The sequence below is a fragment of the Salvelinus sp. IW2-2015 genome, linkage group LG28, assembly GCF_002910315.2.
Source record: "Salvelinus sp. IW2-2015 linkage group LG28, ASM291031v2, whole genome shotgun sequence".
Taxonomy (NCBI): domain Eukaryota; kingdom Metazoa; phylum Chordata; class Actinopteri; order Salmoniformes; family Salmonidae; genus Salvelinus; species Salvelinus sp. IW2-2015.
Genome location: NC_036868.1, coordinates 26,880,970 through 26,904,870, shown reverse-complemented (window position 1 = coordinate 26,904,870; position 23,901 = coordinate 26,880,970). Strand labels below are relative to the sequence as shown.

Here is a 23,901-nt window from a genome sequence, read left to right as displayed (position 1 = left end):
GTGAATTTCTGCAAACCGTCAGAAACGGTCTCAGGGCAGCTCATCTGTGCGCTCGTTGTCCTCACCAGGGTCTTGACCTGACTGCAGTTCGGCATTGTAACCAACATCGGTGGGCAAATGCTCAACTTCGATGGCCACAGGCAGGAGAAGTGTGCACTTCACGGATGAATCCCGATTTCAACTGTACCGGGCAGATGGCCGAGCGGTTTGCTGATGTGCCCCATGGTGGCAGTGGGGTTATGTTATGGGGAGGCGTAAGCTACGGACAATGAACGCAATTGCATTTTATCGATGGCAATTTGAATTCACAGAGATATCATGACGAGATCCCGAGGCTCATTATCTTGCCATTCATCCGCCGCCATCACCTCATACTCACCAGACATGTCACCCATTGAGCATGTTTGGGATGCTCTGGATCGACGTGTACGACAGTGTGTTCCAGTTCCCGCCAATATCCAGCAACTTTGCACAGCCATTGAAGAGGACAGGGACAACAATCACAATCAACAGCCTGATCAACTCTATGCGAAGGAAATGTGTCGCGCTGCATGAGGCAAATGGTGGTCACACCAGATACTGACTGGTCTTCTAATCCACTCCCCTACCTTTTTTTAAGGGAGCTGTGACCAACAGATGCATATCTGTATTCCCAGTCGTGGGAAATCCATAGATTTGGACCTGTTTTGACTGATTTCCTCATATGAACTGAAACTCAGTAAAATCTTTGAAATTGTTTGCATGTTGTGTTTCTATTTTTCGTCAGTGTATGTAATCTGCCGCCTAACATGATGTCATAGCACGCATACAACCTTCAACATAGTGACCAGCATACAGTAGTAGACCTATACCATTTTAAAAGGGCGGCTGTGGACTCTGGTCAAAAGCAGTGCACTATACAGGGAATAGAGGTGCCATTTGGGAAGCTGACCTTGTCTTAGACACTTTTTTTCAGAATCTATCATGTCTGATTCTCTGATGCAGCATGGGCGATATCTTGGAAATCCTTTTTGAAGAGTCCCAGCTTCACAGTGTGTCCAATTGTACTGTATGTATTCCTGTATGATTCATCAGGCCTAGGACAGGCAGACAGGAAGACAATCAGTCAGTGTGTTCAGCTGAGTGCTGTGCTGGGCTGGCAACTATGGACAGAAACGCCACAGCTTCTTATAGAAGCAGCCAACAGTATCTGCCTTTGCTACGGTGTGTAAAGACGGCCCTGGGCTGGGACTGTTTCTGTGTGTGTGTGGTGACATAATGCCTTGGTGTTGTCCTTTTGTAGGATGGTGTCTGAAAGACAATAGCATACGCGGCAACTTTCTCCTGTTTCAATACGCACACATAATGCAGCTCTCTCATGTTTCAATCAAAGCCCGCTGTTTTAAGCACAGCGGAACGGAAGCAGCTCTCTGTCGCATTCAATCCCGCAACAAAATGATACACACACTTTAACCACATGTGCTCTCCGTTCAGCACACACGTTTCTATCTCTCACAAATGGAATGCTTTCCTCTCTCAACAGGACTCCACTACGGTGACCCCTGTGACCTTACGAGTCGACCCCCAGGGCTACTTCCTGTACTGGACTGACCAGAACAAGGTAAGAACAAATATATTACACAGAAGAAGATAATAACAAAGGCATTTCACACATTGAAGATGATAACCAACGGTTACACTTTTGGTGACATCCCATTTCCTTTTCAGAGTCAAGAGAACTTTGGTTGAACCAGGAAACAGTTGTTAATTTGTAAAGGCAGAAATGTTAGAGATACTCTTCATTTATGGAAATACCTTTAGAAGGAGTTGGGTTGTCCATAGTGTAGCACTGAGAGATAACGTTGCTCTATGAAACTGTAGACGCGGCATTCCAGCACCACTCCTAAAATACTGCCCTAAGCAGGTGAGGCAGGACATACTTACAGATCAGTGGTCAATGTCCTGCTCAGGGTGGGTTTTGTTGGGGTAGAACTGGAGTTGACAGCTACTCCCTGTCCCCACTTCCCCTCATAATCAACAACAACAACAACGACAACAACAACAACAACAACAACACAAACAACACAAGTCACGAGCAGTATATTGTTTGAGTGGCTCTTGGCAGTCGATGCTAGACTCATACTAGCTTTACCTTCTTACTGCAATCCTATGTGGGATGTGATCTGAGATGAATCAGTGACATTTACACAGGCAGCTATCCCTAGAAACCACCAGGGTCACATCTTTCCTTACTACAAGAACCAGTCAGAGGAGGGGAAAATATATAGCCACTATCCCCTAAGAGCGGAGGCTATTAGTAAAGAGAGCAGGAAAAGACCAGAGGTGTGTGTGTGTGGGGGGGGGTTGCATGGAGGTGGCGTCTCAGTCAGCAGTTCTGTCCCTGACCAGGTCTGGTGGTATAGTGAATACATCCATCTGTTCCAACACAAAATCAATGGCTCTAACTCTGACTGGCTCTGCTGAGGACACACACACACACACACACACACACACACACACACACACACACACCACACACACAACACACACACACACACACACACACACACACACACACACACCACACACACACACACACAAACACACACCAAGCCTCAGACACGTAGATAATATAAAGCCAGCAAGTCATCACTTCTGCCCTCTGCAGTATATAAATACAGACAGCTTGCTACTGGCCCTGATTTACACTTACCACATAATTACCTTTGGTTCGAAGTACATTATTGTACCCTTGCAATTCGTACCTTAAAATAGACAATAGTGTACCTTAGGGGACAAGATAGTAAAGGTACAAAAGCGTACCTTTGGAAAAGGTACACATTTGCCTTTTTAGGGTACCACCACAGGGACAAAGCAGCTTGTTCCTTTTCAGTGGCAAAAATGTAGCTCTAAAAATGTTTTTGGCTGTTGTTCAACACTGCAGGGTGTAATGCCTTATTTGCATATTTCCCAGGGTGCCTTTCAAGTGAATTTTAGTTACCAGTACCACCCACTACTGTGTTTGCTAGTGACAGAGTCATGGATGTTCCATTCAAAAGCCTTCAGGCCTATAACCTTCACCTAGTTAATATTTTATATTTGAAATTAAACTCTTTATGACAATACATGACATACTGTAGGTCGTAAGGCCATACTTTGACAGCCTAGTTTACCCCGAACACAATGATCTGAAACTCCTGGGTTGCAGGCCACATCAGGCAAGTCACGTTATGTTGGCTTTCAAAGTGATATGTAATTTCTATTGGAATCCAGACAGATTTAGGATTTCCAAACATGTTAATCACCTGCAATCTGCATTTAGATGTATGTTATTTATCTCAAAATGTGCGTTATTTATCTTTGCGTAGCATAAGATCAATCAATCAATGAGCATGCAAAAACACACATAGATTTTTTTTAAATCAACCTGCAATAGGACATACTGGGAAATATGATAGTGATAGGTGTGGTTTTTGAGAGTGTGTGATGACTGTACCTTTATATTCAAAATACTGTGAACAAAAATGTACKATTATTGTCACGTTCTGACCATAGTTCTTTTGTATTTTCTTTGTTTTAGTATGGTCAGGGCGTGAGTTGGGTGGGTTATCTATGTTTTGTGTTTCTATGTTGGGTTTGTCGTTTGGCCTGATATGGTTCTCAATCAGAGGCAGGTGTTAGTCATTGTCTCTGATTGGGAACCATATTTAGGTAGCCTGTTTTTGTATTGTGGTTTGTGGGTGATTGTTCCTGTTCGTGTGTTCACATTTTCGGGACTGTAGTGTCTTTGGTTGTTTTTGTCAGTTTATTGTTTTGTTCGTTCTTGAAAGTATTCGATTAAATATGAATACACACCACGCTGCATCTTGGTCCGACCATTCGAAGACTACCGTTACAATTATACTAGATTATCTGCATGGTACCAAACAGTACCATGTGAGATTATATGTGTACCTCTGAAGGTAAATTGTGTGTTTTTTAAATATTTTTATATCCCCGACAACAATACTGTACCCTAACCGTACCATTTTTTTCTGAGAGTGTACTATCAACAAACTATATTTCTCCCTAACACAGAGCATCTACCTGTAGGAACACAGAGGTGTGTGTCTGGAAGAGGATGTGTATTTGTACAGTATGTGTGTGTACATGCCTGCACATCCAGCATATGCAGTGTTAACGTACTGTTACAATGTGTATTTGTGAAGTATGGGTGGGGGGGGATCGATATAGTAGAGTATTGTGACGCAATATTCTTTTYATTATCGATTCTACAGATTTTTTATTAAAATCTGTATTTCTCCTCTTATACTTTGGCCTCAATCTTCTTTTTAAAAGGTGAGGCGACATGTTTTCAGCTCTTTTATTTCCATGACTGATCAAAAGTTGTTTTTACTATGGCTCTCTCTTGTCCCTCTGCAGCAGACAGACAGTATAGGGAAATATGTCTGGAACAGCGAATCGCAATGCAATAGCTGTGTCGAATTGCAATCGTGATGCATATAGAATCGTAACACATATTGTATAGACACTTAAGTATGGTGATAGTATCTGATGTGAGGTCCATGCCTTGGTTTTGAAGGTGTGTGCTTTATGTATTTCTTCCATACCGTGATAAACGTACCGTTACAAGCTGTTGCACTAGTAGTAGCCCACGTCCTTACACATGTGTGTGCGCGTGCGTGCGACATCCTGGTGGCCTGCAGAGCTTGAGCATTCCTTACATACCTCAGAAGAAGAGAAGCAGTGGACAGATCGTGCCTCTATGGGGGAGCGTGCATGCGTGCATACATTTTTTATAAAAGCCTGTCTCACGAGCACAGTCACGATTGCCTCTATTTGTGTCACTTAGATGAAGTCTTACAGGGAGACTGTCAGGCAGTTTAGTTTAAAGGGGCTTACGTTTTTCTTTCAGTGGTGGTAGTTGTCCAGGTGTTTGTATGTGGTTGAGTGGCATCAAGACATCTGGCCGGAACTATTCAATGCAATGTTTCAGTGCAAAACTGAAGAACGTGCCCAAATCCTCAAACCGCTCAGTGAGAGAGATCTTGGCACTGAGTCATGGCACTGTGTGCCTGCTGTGTGCGTGCGTGTGTGTGTGTGTGCATGTGTGTGTCTGTGCATGCATGCGTGTGTGTGTGAATGAGTCCAGCATCCCAGCATCTGTGTCTCTCTGCCATGTTGTATTCTTAAACAGACCGCCGGTATGTAAACTAACGCGGCCATAATACTGAGATGTTAGTGTGTGTGTCTCCAAGTCCATTTGTCTCTTGTTTTATGTCCCCGTGTGTACTCCCTCAACCCGACCAGACCTAATCCGCACCCCTCAGAATCACGTACATGCACAAATGTGCACAACACACACCGTGCACAACACCAACACACACAACAACACACACACACACACACACACACACACACACACACACACACACACCACACACACACACACACACACACACACACACACACACACACACACAACACAGAAAACAAACACCACCCAGGCCAAAAGTTCAGTCATCACTCATCACCGATATTGTCGTAACAGAGGATTAACATGACACACACCTCTGTACGCTACGGCCAATGTTGTTGGCTAGTTTACATATCCCTGTTGTTCCATAGGCAGTGTCATGGCAACTAGAGAACAGCCTATCTCAGTCATTATCAGCGCACAGCACATTTGACTATAGAGTTTACATATGGTGTGTGACACACTGACACACACACCCACACACACATTCCTTCACTGCCCAACAAGCAGCAGGTGCCTCTGTGAAGGGTATAAATAAAGGCTTCTCCCATTGGTAGAGAGCGCTTCTCAGGAAAGCGTTGGGTAATCTGGAGTGTTTGATGGACCTCACCAAATGAACAGCCATTTGGTCTAGTTGCCATGGTAGCCTTGAAATGCCAGGTGCAGTCGTCTCTTGTTCCGTCTTCAGATTTTCTATGAGCTGCTTTTGTTATCGATCTCATCTGATGTTTGCGCTCCATTCAGGTTATTTGAGCTGTGTGTGTCCGTGCGCGTTGTGCACGCATTCGTGCGTGCGCGTGTGCATGCATGTGTGTTTGTGCATGTGCGTGTGCGTAGGCGCGTGCGTGTGTTGTGAAGGAGGGTCAGGGAGAAGGGTGGAAGGTTTCTCAAGGGGCACTCCAGTTTCAGATCTCAGCCTCTCTCACTAAATGGCATGTCTCTCAGTTACAGTTGGTGGTGAGGCAAAGATTGTTTTGTGCATAGTATAGTTGCACGACATAGATTTGAATCGAGTATTATAGAACTGAATAGAATAAGTTACCCTTCAGCTTATTGTAGTATTTGCGACTGTGCTCATCTACAGCCTGGGAAGGCAGCTAATCTCTGCAAGAGTAGCCTTTTTGACTTTCAGTAAGTGTTGTTGTGGATATAGTCTGGATAGGGTAATTCTAGTTAAGTGCTACCTGTCTACCTAGCTTCCTACTTTATCATTGCTTTGAACTGCTGAATGCTCAGTACTTGTGGCTGTGAAGTGTTGGAACATTGACTTGGACTGGTTTCAGGTCCATTTGTGACTGATAATTGTGTCTGTTGGAGGGGGTCGTTTTCGTCACCTCCGCTAGGCAATCAGCAATTATAGGGCTGTAAAATAACTGTTTTATTTGTTCATGTTTTTCATGTTTTCGATCTCAAAATGACATGTTTTTAATAGAAAAACAACTAAATTGGACGTTCTAAGTCCACGATAATGCTTAGACCACATCAAGAGACCACTTTTGAGGTCTTTGAAACATTTGAGAAATGTAGATTTTTTAAAAGTTACCCTTTAATTCCAGTGCATCTACCAGAAGATTTTTCATTAGCATCATCGCTAACGGCTACACAAAGTGTTAGACACGCACACTGCACATACACAGACAGGGGGAATTCTCTTTGCCTCTTCAGAAATTTGGAGGAAATACCAATCACTGGTGCAGTCTGTTCATGTCTTATGATAAACTTGGGAACATTTATGACTACTAAGTTTATTGACTACTAAGTTCAATAAATGTTACGATATTGTTGAATTCCATTTTAATGTCTGGATTCCGTGATTCCGTCCGCGTTCTCCGCATTGCGGATTTTATAGGGCCCTACAATTAGTGTTAGTACTTTAGTCTCTCCCAGTTTTTCAGCGGCTACAGTAAGCTGCAGTCTTGTCGGGCGATGGTGTTGTCTCCCAAAACGAAGACTGTCGCCAAAACAAAGACATTCTGCAGAATTGTTCTGCGATGTTACTTGAGGAAGGAAAGAGAGGAAGGCTTCACACCACTCTCTTACTTGGGTATGTTACCTAGTTATTTTCACATGATCTCATTTTCCTCTTTTGTAGCTTTGTCTAGTATGTGTGTGATTTCCATGCCTGTTTACTCCTGTCACTGTAGGTTTTACAGATGCGCCCCACCCCCGTGGTTTCAACCCTTCTAATCTAGTGTACCCTGCACGCACAACCCATGTGGACATCCTAGTCTTTGGCAGCCTTTGAAACTTCCAATCTGTGGTCAGTCCCTTCACTTTTTGGCCCTGACAGAGACACGGATTACCCCAGAGAACACTGCTACTCCGGCTGCTCTCTCGTTATCTGACTATGTGTTCTCTCATAGACCTAGAGCATCTGGTCATCATGGTGGTGGCACAGGGCTACAAATTTCTCCTAAATGGAGATTTTCTCTTTTCCTCCTCTCTCACCTGTCCATCTCCTCATGTCACGTGTCCAATCTAGCTTAACATTGTTGTCGTCTATCACCCACTAGGTCCTCTTGGAGAATTCCTCAATGAGATTGACACCTTGATAAGCTACTTTCCAGACGATGGCTCACAGCTCATCATACAGGGCGACTTCAAACGCCTAAATTCTACACATTTCTTTCCACATATTTCTTTCCCCTCCTTGCTTCTTTTGACCTCACCCTTTTCCAGTCCCCTACCCCTCACAAGGCAGGCAATATGCTTAACCTCATCTCACTGCAACCCCCTCCAGATCTCTGATCACTACTTTTTTCATTTTCTCTCCCTCTCTCCTCCAACCCTACCCAGATGTACGTGCCAGCACAATTGTTGCTCTTTCTCTTCAATCAAATGTATTTATAAAGCCCTTCTTACATCAGCTGATGTCAAAAAGTGTTGTACAGAAACACAGCCTAAAACCCTAAACAGCAAGCAATGCAGGTGTAGAAGCACGGTGGCTAGGAAAAACTCCCTAGAAAGGCCAGAACCCAGGAAGAAACCTAGAGAGGAACCAGGCTATGAGGGGTGGCCAGTCCTCTTCTGGCTGTGCCGGGTGGAGATTATAACAGAACATGGCCAAGGTGTTCAAATGTTCATAGATGACCAGCAGGGTCAATAATAATAATCACAGTGGTTGTCGAGGGTGCAGCAGGTCACCACCTCAGGAGTAAATGTCAGTTGGCTTTTCCAGTACTCTCTCTCTTCTTCTATCCTATCAGCTCTTCCTTCTGCTAAATCCTTCTCACTCCTATCTCTTGACTGCCTCTTCGACCTTATTCTCCTTCCCTTTCCACCTCCTTTGACTCCCACTGTCCCCTTCCCGGCCGGCTCGACCCTCCCCTAGCTCCATGGCTGAGTGACTCATTGCGTGCTCACAGAACAGGAGAAAATTTAGAAAAAACTACATTTCCAGAGGACCTATCTTCCTTTCACTCCCTCCTCTCTACCTTCTGTTCTTCTAAATCTGCTGCTAAAGATCTAAATTCCAAACCTCTGCCTCCAACCTTGGCAAACTCTTTTCCACCTTCTCCTCCCTCCTTAATCCTCCACCTCTTCCCCCTACTTCTCTGCAGATGACTTTGTCAACCACTTTGAAAAAAGGTTGATGACATCTGCTCCTCATTCACTCAGCCTACTGAGTTCACTAGCCCCATTCATACAGAACTACCCTAAGCCTTGACCTCTTTCTCCCCTCTCTCTCCAGATGAAATCCTGCGACTAGTGATGTCCAGCCGCCCGACAACCTGCCTACTCGAACCCATCCCCTCTTCCCTTCTCCAGACTATCTCTGGAGACCTTCTCCCATTCCTCACTTCCCTCATCAACTCATCCCTGACCAATGGCTGCATCCCTTCTGACTTCAAATTGGCCAGAGTTGCTCCCCTCCTCAAGAAACCAACACACGACCTCTCTGAAGTCAAAATTTCAGACCGGTATCCCTTCTTTCCAAAACACTTATCTCTTTCAGAACTATCTTCTTGACCCTAACCAGTCAGMCTTCAAGACGGGTCACTCAACTGAGACTGCTCTCCTTACGGAGGCTCTCCGCTCTGCCAAAGCCGACTCTCTCTTTTCTGTTCTCATCCTCCTWGAATCTATCCGTTGCCTTGGACATCATGAATCGTCAGATCCTCCTCTCCACCGTCTCAGGGCTGGGCGTCTCAGGCGCTGCACACTCRTGGATTGCATCCTACCGGGCAGGTCGCTCCTACAGGGTGGCGTGGAGAGGATCTGTGTCTGCACCATGTGCTCACACTAGTGGTTTCCCCCAGATCTCGGTTCTAGGCCCTCTTCTCTTTTCTCTATACACCAAGTCACTTGGCTCTGTCATGTCCTTTCATACTTTCCTATCATTGCTATCGGATGACACTCAACTACTTTTCTCATCCCCTTCTTCTGACACCCAGGTGGCGACACGCATCTCTGCGTGCCTGGCAGATATCTCAACTTGGATGTCGGCCACCACCTCAAGCTCAACCTCGACAAGACGGAGCTGATCTTCCCCCTGGGGAATGCTTGCCCGCTCCAAGACCTCTCCATCACAGTCGATAACTCCACGGTGTCCCTCTCCCAGAGTGCAAAGAACCTTGGCGTGACCCTGGACAACACCCTGTCGTTCTCTGTAAACATCAAAGCAGMGACRCGCTCCTGCAGGTTCATGCTCTACAACATCTGTAGAGTACAACCTTTCCTCAGACAGGAAGCGGATCAGGTCCTAATCCAGTCACTCGTCATCTCCRGTCTAGACTACCGCAACTTTCTGTTGGCTGGGCTCCCCMCTTGTGCCATCAAACCCCTACAAGTTATCCAGATAGCCGCAAACAGTCTGGTGTTCAACCTTCCCTAGTTCTCTCATGTCACACCGCTCCTCCATACACTTCAACCGGCTTCCAGTAGAAGCTATCATCCACTACAAGACCGTGGTGCTTGCCTACGGAGCAGCAATGGGAACTGCCCCTCCCTACCTTCAGGCTATGCTCAAACCCTACATCCCAACCCGAGCACTCCGTTCTGCCACCTCTGGTCTCTTGGCCCTCCCACCCCTACAGGAGGTCAGCTCCCGCTTAGCCGAGTCAAAGCTCTTTTCTGTCCTGGCAGCCCAATGGTTGAACTAGCTTCCCCCTGAAGCTGGGACAGCAGAGTTCCAGCCCATCTTCCCGAAAACGTCTGAAACCCTACATCTTCAAAAAGTATGTTAAATAAGACATCTCAGTCTTATAACCCCTCCCGCCACCCCAACATTTTTGACCTTGCACTTGCCTTTTCCTACCAGCACTGACATAGCTGATAACTTCTGTATTGAGAAAAATGTTACTTACGACTGTGATCTTAAGATGAATGCAATACGTCGCTCTGGATAAGAGCTGAATGACTAAAATGTCAATCTAATAGTTGTGGTTGGCTCTACAGTAGGAACAACATAGGTTTTAGATTTAGTATCAGAGTAATGGACTTTAACCAACAATATATCCACAAGTTGAACCCCCCCCCCCCCACACACACACCATGTCTTGCCTCCATCGTAACAGAGTTCCCAGACGGTGCAGTCCTGTTGGATTCCTTAGCTGGAGCTGCTCCTTTAGTCAGCACTATGGGACAGAGACGGACGTAAAAATCTACAGCCGATACACCCACAGAAAACGTATAGACAAGAGAGAGGGAAAGAGGGGGAGATATGGGTAGGCGGTACTGGTGGAGGGAGAGAGAGGGAGSGYTGGCAAGTTATAGGAAAATGGTGATGAGAACGATGGAGAGAGAGGCAGGCAGACAGAGAGCTTAGAGGGAGAGATACGGAGAGAGTGATGACGAGTGCACAAGAGAGCAAGGGAGATAGAGAGGGGTGAGGCCAGGAGAAAACCTGGAGGGCTGGCCAGTAAATTTAGGACGGTTGGTTATGAGAGCCAAAGAGAGAAATTGATGAGTTTGCTTTCCTGGAAACAATCTCCCTCTTCTCCCTCGTTCTTTCTATCATGTCAGCCATAGCATGGTGTCATGCCATTTGTCTAATGAGACTATTTCACGGGCCATGATCATTTTCAGACATGGTTGAGTGTGACAGTTTATTTTGATAGCTTTTTGGGGATTGCGGACCTTTTCCTGCTGTATAATTGCTGTGATTATCCGTCGTTGTTAGCCGAGCGACTCGCCGTTGTTTCCCTCCACGCAGTCTGCCTTGTGTTCAGCCAGTTGGACGTAACACTGTGTGTGTGTCTAGTGTGTGTGTGTGTGTGTGTATGTGTATATATATGTGTGTGTGTGTGTGTGTGTGTAGGTCTGGATGACTCAGACTTCATAACCATGATACAGAAATCGATGCCAGTGTAGGCATGCAGAGAGGACTGTCATCGTCCCTCAGAGAACAAGAACAGGGCGATATTGATATGATGTCTTGACATCGCAATGACTCGGAAATGATTGATCAGTTCTCAGGGCTGGACCGAAACAGGTCTCATCTAAGTCTCAGAGGCTCTCCGCTCTCCACGGCTCTGACATTTTAATCAATCGGTCATTTGGAAACAGCGCCTTCCATAATGAGATGTGACAGCGACTTTCTCTGCTGTCGTATTTCCTTGATGAGCTGTCACAATTTCTCGACTGTACTTTCCCAATAGGACGTGTCGTTGAGTGTCTCTCTTGGTATTTCTTCTCTGGGATTTCCTGCAGGTGATCCTTTGAGTTTGAGGAATGGACACTGACAGTCTCTCCTTGGTTTAAATGCCAGGCACACTCCTGTTCTGGTGCCTCCGCGCTAGATTTTGTATTTTCTAACAGGCTTAAGATGGAAAAGGGTCAAATCAATGAAAAAACGAACGGAAAAAAAGTGAAAGTGGAAAATGATGACCTGCCAGACATGCCTGCATGGTAGACTGGGACCTTAGACATTGGAACAAAAGATACATGTTCTATGTATTGCCAGGCTTCCTCTGATGAAGGTGACACGCTTTCTGAGCATCAACAGTGAAAGAGGGATGAAAAGATGAAAGCCGCTGCCAGACTCTGATGGATTTACGGCTGTTGTATGACTAGAATCTATCCGTTGCCTTTCTTGAGGAGGGGAGCAACTCTGGCCAAAAATATTTGTTTTTGCTTGGGTTAGCCCTGTTGGCCCTGCTCCTCTTTGTGAATTCTGATTAGTGTTGCTTATTTTCCACTGCTACAGGCTACGGTGCACGCACACACACACACAGTGGCACAGATCTCTGTTCATTTCCTCTCTAAGCTGTTGGACCTCATTCACAAAAAGTCAAACAGTCAGAAAGAAGGGATGCTTCCTTCACTCAGAAACACAAATGTGACAAAGCAAACTTCACTTCCAGCCWGTCTCTCTCTCATCACACATCCTGTATCCTTGTTTGAACTCGCGTGTAACGAAAGCCAACAGCGGCCCTATTATACAGCTCTGAACGTGTAGCCTAGCAGAGGTACTTTCACAGTATACATGAGGTGAAACAGTAGAGAGTATGATGAAGCGTATCCTTCTCTCCGAGGTGACGTTATTTATAACGTTTATGTTGGCCTATTTCTGCGTGCACCCATTATTCCAAACCCTCCCTGACACCGTTCATTCAAATCACCTGACACGGTTCACACACAGAGAATACTGCACACCGATTTGAATAACTGCTACAGTARGCTCCCTCAGGATGCCAGTGGAAGAAAGCAAAGGGAAAGGCCCAACAACAGGGATGACAAAAACACTCTATATTATACACGACAGCTGTTTGTACTGTACAAGTATGCATTTCCACACATTCCCAGGATAACAGAGCATCTCCTCACGTCTCTCGTTGTGTTGTTCGTCTCTCATCGTTGAGAAGCTCGGAGTGAGCGAACAGTGCACACAGAGAACTGTATGTGTGAAACGTGTATGTTATTGTTTTCCCGTGCTGGAGGCTCTGTTCAATCAAAATGTGATGTGGACTAGAGCATTTTACAGATGGCTGATGGTGGAACAGACAGACAGTCTTTATCTTCACAGAACAGAACACACCAGACCACAGGTCTCTGCTCTCCTCTCTCTCTCTTCTCTCTCTTTCTCTCTCTTGTCCACTCCTGTCTCTTGCTCTCTCGTTCTATCTCTCTCCTATTCTCTCGCTCTGGTTTTATCTCTGTCTGACTCAGACGCATGCACACGTTCTTTATCCTACCTTCGCAGCTCTTCCCTTAGTTAGATATCATGCATTGTTTTCTACAGMGATAATGAGATATTGTGACAACACAATTGGCCAAGGTCGTCAGTTGAACAGTGTTTCCTCRGACCCATTGGTGCGGCTGGCTTCCGGGTTAAGCGAGTGAGTGTTAAGAAGCASAGCTTGGCGGGTCATGTTTTGGAGGACGCATGACTCGACCTTCGCCCGTTGGGGAGTTGCAGCGATGAGACAAGATCGTAACCACCAAAATAAAAAAATAAAAAATAATAATAGAGCAGAATCCCGTCCAGGCCCTCATGATGCCATCTATTTGAAGTGCACCAGTCCCTCCTGCAGCAAAGCACCCCCACAACATGATGCTGCCACCCCCTTTTTCCTCCAAACATAAGGGATGGTCATTATGGCCAAACAGTTCTATTTTTGTTTCATCAGACCAGAGGACATTTCTCCAAAAAGTACGATCTTCCTCCCCATGTGCAGTTGCAAACCGTAGTCTGACTTTCTTATGGCAGTTTTGGAGCAGTGGCTTCTTCCTTGCTGAGCAGCCTTTCAGGTTATGTCAATATAGGACTTGTTTTACTGTGGATATTGTAACGATGTTCGTCTGAGGAAGAAGGAGTAGACCAAAGCGCAGCGTGGTACGTGTTCATGATGTTTATTAATAACCTGAACACTGAAACAAAAAACAAAAGTGGAACAAAACACAACAGTTCTGTCAGGTACTCACACAAAACAGAAAACAATCACCCACAAAACCAACAGGGAAATGGCAACCTAAATAGGCTCCCCAATCAGAGACAACGAGAAACAGCTGTCTCTGATTGGGAACCAATTCAGGCCACCATAAACCTACAAACCCCTAGACCATACAAAATCCCCATAGATAAACAAAAACCCTAGACAAGATAAAAACTAAACAAACCACCCTTGTCACACCCTGACCTAAAGTCAGGGCGTGACAGATATAGATACTTTTGTACCTGTTTCCTCCAGCATCTTCACAAGGTCCTTTGCTGTTGTTCTGGGATTGAGTTGCACTTTTCACACCAAAGTACGTTCATCTCTAGGAGACAGAACACATCTCCRRCCTGAGCGGTATGYCGGCTGCGTGGTCCCATGGTGTTTATACTTACGTACTATTGTTTGTACAGATGAACGTGGTACCTTCAGGCGTTTGTATATTGCTCCCAAGGATGAACCAGACTTGTGGAGGTCTACAATTWRTTTTCTGAGGTCTTGYCTGATTTSTTTTGATMTTACCATGATGTCAAGCAAAGAGGCACTGAGTTTGAASGTAGGCCTTGAAATWCATCCACAGGTACACCTCCAATTGACTCAAACAATGTCAATTAGCCTATCAGAAACTTTAACTATCAGAAGCTTTAACTAATGWACTATGCAAATGAACAACCGTTGTGTGCATTAAGGAAATAGAAGCCTGGCTCAAATAGAAGCCTGTCTCTAATAAGAGCCTGTTGTGTTCATTGATTTAAGACAATAAAAGCCTGGGCTATTATTAATTGAAGTTTTACGGTATGAGGCATCAACAGTCCCCAGGATCTCCTTAAAAACCTAACTGGCCTTTCACCATTCATGAATATCGACTGCTGTGATCAATAAACACCCAAATATTGAGACCATCCCGCTCATGCAGCGGTGCATTTTTAAGTCAATTAATCGAGTTGGGCTCCTCTTGGTTGGTTTGACAGAGGGGATTGAGTGTGACATCAGTGTGACATCAGTGACCTCAGGGTGAGATGCTACTCTGGTTGGTTTGATAGAGGGGATTGGGTGTGACATCAGTGACCCTCAGGGGGAGATGCTACTCTGGTTGGTTTGATAGAGGGATTGGGTGTGACATCAGTGACCTCAGGGTGAGATGCTACTCTGGTTGGTTTGATAGAGGGGATTGGGTGTGACATCAGTGACCTCAGGGGAGATGCTACTCTGGTTGGTTTGATAGAGGGGATTGGGTGTGACATCAGTGACCTCAGGGTGAGATGCTACTCTGGTTGGTTTGATAGAGGGATTGGTGTGACATCAGTGACCTCAGGGTGAGATGCTACTCTGGTTGGTTTGATAGAGGGGATTGGTGTGACATCAGTGACCTCAGGGTGAGATGCTACTCTGGTTGGTTTGATAGAGGGGATTGGGTGTGACATCAGTGACCTCAGGGTGAGATGCTACTCTTGTTGGTTTTGAGAGGGATTGGGTGTGACATCAGTGACTCAGGGTGAGATGCTACTCTGGTTGGTTTGATAGAGGGATTGGGTGTTGACATCAGTGACCTCAGGGTGAGATGACTCTGGTTGGTTTGATTGAGGGATTGGGTGTGACATCAGTGACCTCAGGGTGAGATGCTACTCTCGGTTGGTTTGATAGAGGGATTGGGTGTGCATCAGTGTGACATCAGTGACCTCAGGGGGAGATGCTACTTTGGTTGGTTGATAGAGGGGATTGGGTGTGACATCAGTGACCTCAGGGTGAGATGCTACTCTGGTTGGTTTGATAGAGGGGATTGGGTGTGACATCAGTGACCTCAGGGTGAGATGCTACTCTGGTTGGTTTGATAGAGGGGATTGGGTGTGACATCAGTCACCTCAGGTGAGATGCTACTCTGGTTGGTTTGATAGAGAGATATGGGCCTGTGACTCAGTGTGACATCAGTGACCTCAGGGTGAGATGCTACTCTGGTTGGTTTGATAGAGAGGATTGGGTGTGACATCAGTGACCTCAGGGTGAGATGCTTCTCTCTTAGACATGTTTTTTCGAAAAMGGTTCTCCGACTGTCCCCATAGGAGAACCCTTTTTGGTTCCTGGTAGAAGTAGAACCCTTTTGGGTTCCATGTAGAACCCGATGTAGAAKGGGTTCTACGTGGAATACACAAGGGTTCTACCTTGAACCTAAAGGTTTCTACCTGTAACCAAAAAGGGTTCTCCTATGAGGACAGCCGAAGAACCCTTTAAGGTTCGAGACAGCACCTTTTATTTTCTAAGAGTGTAAAGGGTCACAATAGGGTTGTAGTATGACAATGCAGCGATCCGCGGCGCGTCAGGTCCGTTGTCGTTTTGATGTGGTTGAGTCCTCAAAGACCCCCTTAAGCGTCCTGCGCTGTGATTTGTCTAGCCAGTAGCCACGCTGCAGTCTAGCCTGGTGGATCCTTTCTGTATGGAGAGGCCTTCAATCTCAGACATCTAACCTGTGACCCTTTGACGTCTCAGAGAGATAGKGAGCTATGGTTTAACAGATCAGTATAGGAGATAGAGCAGCCCCGGCTGCATCTKAATAGTCTAAAYTAGCTTCCTCTCACCTTGCCTCCGTTGGATCATTCTCTCTTCCTCTCTCTTCCCCTCTSTTCCTCTCTCGCTCTCTCTCTCTCTCTTGCTCTCTTGCTCTCTCATACACACACYCTCACAAATGTTCCAAAATGACACATATTCTTAATCATTACAGACCTCGTTTAATTGAATTGATTTCACTCGAGGAATCTGGAATGACAGATTAAAGCAGCAATTCTATTTTAAAGATATGTATGTACAGTGCCTGTTTTTTTCTCCTGTAAATGAATGAGTGAGAGAGTGAACACATGAATCTATGAATGAGTGAACCAACGGCAGGAGACATAGTGCCCGAGTTCCTGAATTAGCATTAGCGTGTCTTTGGGATACTGAGTGGAGATTAGCATTAGGCTAATGAGCGGTGACTCTCCATTTGGGCTAATGAATCATTAACCGTCCTTTCAGAGGAAGCTGTTTACCGCCTTCACTTTCAGATCCCCTCTCGTTCGGTCCTTACTAGCAACCAGAAACCCCTACTATTCACTTCACTTACTCATTTAGCTGTCTTTCTAAATCAGCGTGGCTTGTGCATGTCACCGTCTACTTTGCATCCCATTTCCCTGGTAGACAGTAATAGAGGCATTGGATGGGGAGGATGAAATATCCATTGCTTTCCCCTGCTGCCTCCCAGTCATTTTTCCTGGTATTTCCATTAGTGAAAGGTTACACAATATCACTGTGTCCGTCTCTTCCCTATGAGTAATAACACCATTAGTTGGTGTTGTAATTATCTAGCTGTGGTCCATCTCTTAGAGGTACAGTAATGTGAAACCTAATAGCCTCATTAACACACAGTGGACACACAGCCACCCGGTGTGARAGTCATTATACAGCCAGACTAGTCTCACACAGACGTTTATAGACACACGCGTGCACACTCACACACATGTACACACACACACACACTTCAAACCATAGATCTGCCCAAGCAGGGTACCCCCTCTCCAGGCGACAGCTCCTACTCTGACAATACCTTGATGTCTGGAAGGAGACGTTTGGGGGGCGATTAAACAACGATCTACATTTGAAATACATTTGGTCAACTTGATTTGCCCCCCGAATGGCAGTTGTAGCCGCGTCTGCAATGTGACAATGCCGACAACAAAGAACCAACAGACATCAAATAGATAGATAACGAACATCATATAAATGAACAAGACCCTTGACACGCAACCTCACTTCAAGAACAGATTGAAACTGACAAGCTCTTAGCCTCTGGACTTGAGGAAAGTTTGGAAAACTTTCCCATTTGATGAGGTCAGCCGAGGAGATTGGATTGTCCATCTCCAGACTTCTCCTGGATTCTCCCTCTGTCTCCCTCTGTCCCCCTCTCGTCTCGTCTCCTCGCTCCTCTGTCCCATTTGAGCTGCAGAGCTCCGGAGCCTAACTGTGCCAGTAATGTGGGTCAGAAGCCTCTCTTCTCCTCAGCCTGTCGATTCAATTTGGTGAGATGATAAGGAGGTCTCAAATTGAACCAGCTCAGAGGTATTGTGGTGCTGTGGGGAGCGCAGGGAGCCGGCAGACTGACGTACTTAAAATACGACTGGCCTCAGAGAACGTTCCTCGAGAGAGGAGAAGATGGAGAGAGAGTGAGAATGAAAGAGTAAGAGCAAGACGGGAGAAGACACAGACAGAGAGAATGAGAGGAGAGGAGAAAGGCGGAAAACAGAAAGAAAGAGAAGACCGACAGAGAGAGAAAGTGACAGGAGTAGACAGAGGAACAGCAGTTTGCCCGTCAGAGAGAGAGAGGGAGAGTAAGAGTTAGGGAGAGAGTGAGAACATTGACATCGCCAGACAAGTGTGAAGAGAAACAGGGGAGCTGAAGTATTTCAGTCTTGTCTGGTCAGGCTGCTTTTAAAGGTGATTCAGTTAGCATTGCCTTGGTACTTGTGTCTTTACTCAGATCATTTGTTTATATGACTTGTCTCTACTTAACAGCCCTTAAAGATGCTTGTTGTGATGGTAAAACCAATATTGTTTTTATTGTCTTTGGAAATGACTCACATTCTCTTTCCTGCCAGAGGGATATACTCCAAAGCAGTAAAGCTTATCTTTTTAAAAGATAAGCTTGAAATTGACATGGTCTAAGAGAGGCTTGCGTTTACACAGGCAGCCCTATTTTTTGACCAATCAGATCAGCTGTGTAAAAGATCTGAGATGAAAAGATCTGATGTGATTGGAAAAAGGATTGGTGTCCCGCTAGTGGGACAACTTCCGGTGAAACTGGAGGGCGCGCAATTCAAATAAATAATAATCATAAATAAAAAATGTAGTTACATATAAGTGTCTTATATCGACTGAAAGCTTAAATTCTTGTTAATCTAACTGCACTGTCCAATTTACAGTAGCTATTATAGCGAAAACATGCCATGCGATTGTTTGAGGACGGCGCCCCACATAAAAGGACGGCGCCCCACATATTTTTCCACCGGCACAGGTTTCATACAATCACGTATAATGATTAAATATTCACTTACTTTTTGAAAATCTTCCTCTGATTTGTCATCCAAAGGGTCCCAGCTATAACATGTAGTGTCGTTTTGTTAGATTAAATCCTTCTTTATATCCCAAAATGTCCGTTTAGTTGGCGCTATTGATTTGAGTAATCCACTCGTTCAACTTGCAGAGAAAGGAATCCGAAAATCTACCCCAAAACTTTTTTTCAACAAGTCAAAATACGTTTCTATTTACTCCTCAGATACCCTAAAATGTAATTGAACTATAATATTTATTTCGGAAAGAAGTATGTTCAAAAGGAAACTTTTTTTAGCAGCTGCGTAATGTCTTCATGGCGCGCGCAAACACGAATTTCCAAGACTGTGTCCTTCTACTAAAACTGATATTTCTTAATTGTTTTTGAAGTTACAAGCCTGAAACCTTGAACATAGACTGCTGACATCCTGTACAAGCCATAGGAATTGCATCCAGGGAGCTAATTTTCAATATGATCTTTCTCTTGCATTTCTAAAAAAAWTACGAAAATTCCGGTTGGTTTTCCTTTGGATTTCTCCTACCATATCTATTGTGTTATTTTCTCCTACATTATTTTAACATTTCTACAAAATTCAAAGTGTTTTCTTTCCAATGGTACCAATTATATGCATATCCTGGCTTCAGGGCCTGAGCTACAGGCATTTTACTTTGGGCACATCATTCAGACAGGAAGTGGAGAAAAAAGGGGCCTATCTCTAAGAAGATATACTGCAAAGCAGTAAAGCTTATATTTTTAAAAGATAAGCTTGAAATTGACATGGTCTAAGAGAGGCTTGCTTTTACACAGGCAGCCCTATTTTTGGACCAATCAGATCAGCTCTGAAGAAGCTCTGACATGAAAAGATCTGATGTGATTGGAAAAAAAAGATCATAATTGGGATGCCTGTGTAAACGCAGCRTRATTGACTCAACAACCAAAAACGTATGTCTAAGTGCAGCTTTCTTAATGAACCTTATAATCAATAGTTATTTCCGGTTGTTTATCAAAGTTAGCTGGCTAACTCATTGATCCTACTTTGTAGTATACCCCTCTGCTCTGAGGGGAGGGATTTGGCTTGGACGGTCTAGTGACAGATAGATTGTCATGGTTGACTGACAACGTATGTTTTTACATGCTGTTGGCGTAATATAAGGATGTGTGCCCTCTGTTGTTGCTGGTTACGAATATAGGTGTGATCATGTTGTTACTAAAGTAATCACACAGTTACACAGATAGCTCTAACGATAATGCCTTTTTCGTTGTTGTTGCCCTCGCTCTGTCTGCTAGTTTACACATGCACGCATTCGCAGAGACACGCGCACAGTCACTGGGTGAAGCAAATAAACGTGTTCTATATTCATCCAGGGAGAGAGTAGTATTGTTCCCCCCTGGTGGCATCGCTCTGGATTATTTGTGGACATGTCAAACCAGCCAGGAGCTCCCTCTCTGAACCTACCACACACACACAAACAGAAACACACACGCGCAAACACACACACTCAGAAACACATGGACTAGAGCGAGATAGAGKGAGAGAGAAAGAGGTAGGCATACCGGTTGCTTGGCGTCCAGAGGGGAAATGAAAAATGTATTTCCATTTGCCTGCTTTGTTCTGACTTCAAAGGGCTTCTCTGACAGTGAGGTGGAGGTGTTTAAATGAGCTGATGTATGAGATGAGAGCCCACGTTTCAACTGCCGCCGCCGGCTCACACACACACACACACACACACAAACCACATAGCTCAACTTCAACACAACCATTCACCGTTCACACAAACACAGAGCTCAAACGCTCCAACCTCAACCCAGCCTATTCACGTCAATAAAGGTGACTGAATGAGAGAAGCCGCTTGAATCCTGCCGATTTCACTTCAACGAGGCGGCTTAACCTCCAATAGCTCTGTGTGAAACACTCAGTCACAACGGGATCTGTAGGGAGGTAGGGATATGTCATGTGTGGTGGTGTGTGTAAGACAACTGTACCTCAGGAATCTATGAGAGGGTACATGACAGGCACGACAAGGATAGACACACACATAAGAGGTGGAGTGCCTGTGTGTGCGTGTGTGTTTTTATGTGTGTGCGTGTGTTTGTGCGTGCGTGCCTATGTGTGTATGGAGGGATTTCAGTGCCAAAATAAACTGTATTTGAAATCAATATTTTGATGTTATGTATCTGTTAAGGCTTTATGAATGAATGTATAAGGACACCTACAGTAAAGTGTTACAAAATATAGAATTTGAAAATAGAATTGAATTGAATTTGAATTTTTAAACTGAATGCAATATTCATTCAATTCAGTTTCAAATCATGAAACACGAGTTCAATTTGTGAATTCAATGATTCAATTTGTTTAAATTCAATATTTAAATACAAATTCCAAAATATTGAATTCAAAAACAGACCCCACAAATCACTGAAATCGCCACACATTGCTCGTGGGTATGCGTACGTTTGTGTTGTTTAGGGATCTGAAGCTTCGTACACCAGTGAGAGGAGATATGAGAGGCCAGCAGTCTGCCTGAAGGAAGCTGCAGAGGTAGAAGAGAAGACTTAAATGGTTTGGGGGGGGGGGGGTTGAGAGAGGAGAGAAGGAGAGTGAAAGCAAAGCCTAGAGCTGTCATCTTCATACAGGAGTCCTGCTGTTGTAGAGAGGGAGTGAAGGATTGAGAGAGTGGAGAAGAAAGATAGAGGGGAAAAAAATCCAAAGAGAGGGATTACAGCCAAAGTGAGGTAGCGAGGGATGGAGAGAGGAAGGAGGCATATTTCCAAAATAGGCGATAACAGAAGGAGAGAGAAAAGGGGAATGAAAGAGAGAGAGGCAGGCAGAGAACCAGAGATGAGAGAGGGATGGTAGAAAGAGAAGGAGCCTAGAGACTGCAGGGGAGGACGGAGGGCTGAGGGAAGCAGATTTCCTCCGTCGTTCCTCTCACCTCTGCTATCTCTGAAAAGCAGTGTGAGCACGTGTGTGTAAAACAACGCTCCCTCAGGTCATTCTCGTAGATTTGATGTGTGTGGCCTCACCATCCTCCCTCACCTTCCTTCCCTCCTCTGCCGCCACCATCAGTCTCCCCCATACTCCCCTCCCTCATTCCTCTCCTTTCTTTACCGAGCACTCCCCCTTTCTCCACTGTCCCCTGCAATCTTCTCCCTCCCCCTCCTCCCCTTTCTCCCTCATGTACATTTATCCTCCCCCAATGCTCCGTTCCCTCCCCCATCAGACCCACCCATCCCTCTCCTCTCCTGATGTCCCTGGACAGGACAGCAGCGAGCTGCCTCTCTATCCCCTAGTCTGAGCTGCCTCTCTCTCCCCTAGTCTGAGCTGCCTCTCTCTTCCCTAATTTGAAGCAGAGAGAGAGAGAATTCTGCAAAAAATATCCTCAGTGTACAACGTAACACACCACATAATGCAAGCAGAGCAGAATTGGGACGATACCCGCCAATGATCAAAATCCAGAAAAGAGCCATTAAATTCTACAACCACCTAAAAGGAAGCAATTCCCAAACTGTCCATAACAAAGCCATCACCTACAGAGAGATTAACCTGGTGAGAAGTCCCCTCAGACAGCTGGTCCTGGGGCTCTGTTCACAAACACAAACAGACCCCATAGAGCCCCAGGACTAGAACACAATTAGATCCATCCAAATCATGAGAAAACTAAAAGATAATTACTTGACACATTGGAAAGAATTAACCAAAAACAAAGTAAACTAAAATGCTATTTGGCCTTAAACAGAGAGTACACAGTGGCAGAATACCTGACCACTGTGACTGATCCAAATTTAAGGAAAGCTTTGACTATGTACAGACTCAGTGAGCATAGCCTTGTTATTGAGAGAGGCCGCCGTAGGCAGACCTGGCTCTCAAGAGAAGACAGGCTATGTGCCCACTGCCCACAAAATGAGGTGGAAACTGAGCTGCACTTCCTAACCTCCTGCCAAATGTATGACCATATTAGAGAGACATTTCCCACAGATTACACAGACCCACAAAGAATTAGAAAAACAAATCCAATGTTGATAAACTGACAGATGTGTTAGGTGAAATACCAACACAGCAGCATGATTTGTGACCTGTCGCCACAAGAAAAGGACAACCAGTGGATCACAAACACCATTGTAAATACAACCCATTATTTAGTTTCCCTTTTGTACTTCAGCTATTCGAACATTGTCACAATGTAGCCATAATATATCATTTGAAATGTCTAAACTCTTGTGAGTGTAATGTTTGATGTTCATTTCTGATTGTTTATTTCACTTTTGTTTATTATCCATTACACTTGCTTTGGCAATGTAAACATGTGTTTCCCATGCCGATAAAGTCCATTGAACCAGACAGAGAGAAACAGAGAGATTTTGGCTTGAGGACTGGGACGCTGTATAGTGCTGGTCAAATATGACGTCACACCTATTCATTATGATGTAAAAGGAGACACTGATCCTAGTTCAGCACTCCTACTCTGAGACACTTTGTGAATACGGACCCTGGTTTTGTTTTACAGATCATAAAACGGTAGTAGTACTGCTGAATATTGATAGAATCTGGCTCGAGAGTGTAGGGAGAATGGACAGACGGAAAACAAAGGTAGCAGTATGTGAGCTTTCTCAGGTCAGTATTGGTGTAGTGAGTATTGGTTCCTTTCTCAGGTCAGTAATGGTGTAGTCAGTATTGGTTCCTTTCTCAGGTCAGTAATGGTGTAGTGAGTATTGGT

At 44.9% G+C, this 23,901-nt stretch overlaps 1 protein-coding gene across 1 annotated transcript in view; it reads left to right on the top strand.

Annotated features, from left to right (window-relative positions):
• The window catches only part of LOC139023222 (1-phosphatidylinositol 4,5-bisphosphate phosphodiesterase beta-1-like), a 48,423-nt gene that overhangs the window by 7,356 nt on the left and 17,166 nt on the right, over window positions 1-23,901 (top strand). Inside the window, exon 2 of the mRNA XM_070435851.1 lies at window positions 1,523-1,600. Coding sequence (XP_070291952.1) covers window positions 1,523-1,600 — 78 coding nt within the window. The remainder of the gene's footprint in view (window positions 1-1,522; window positions 1,601-23,901) is intronic.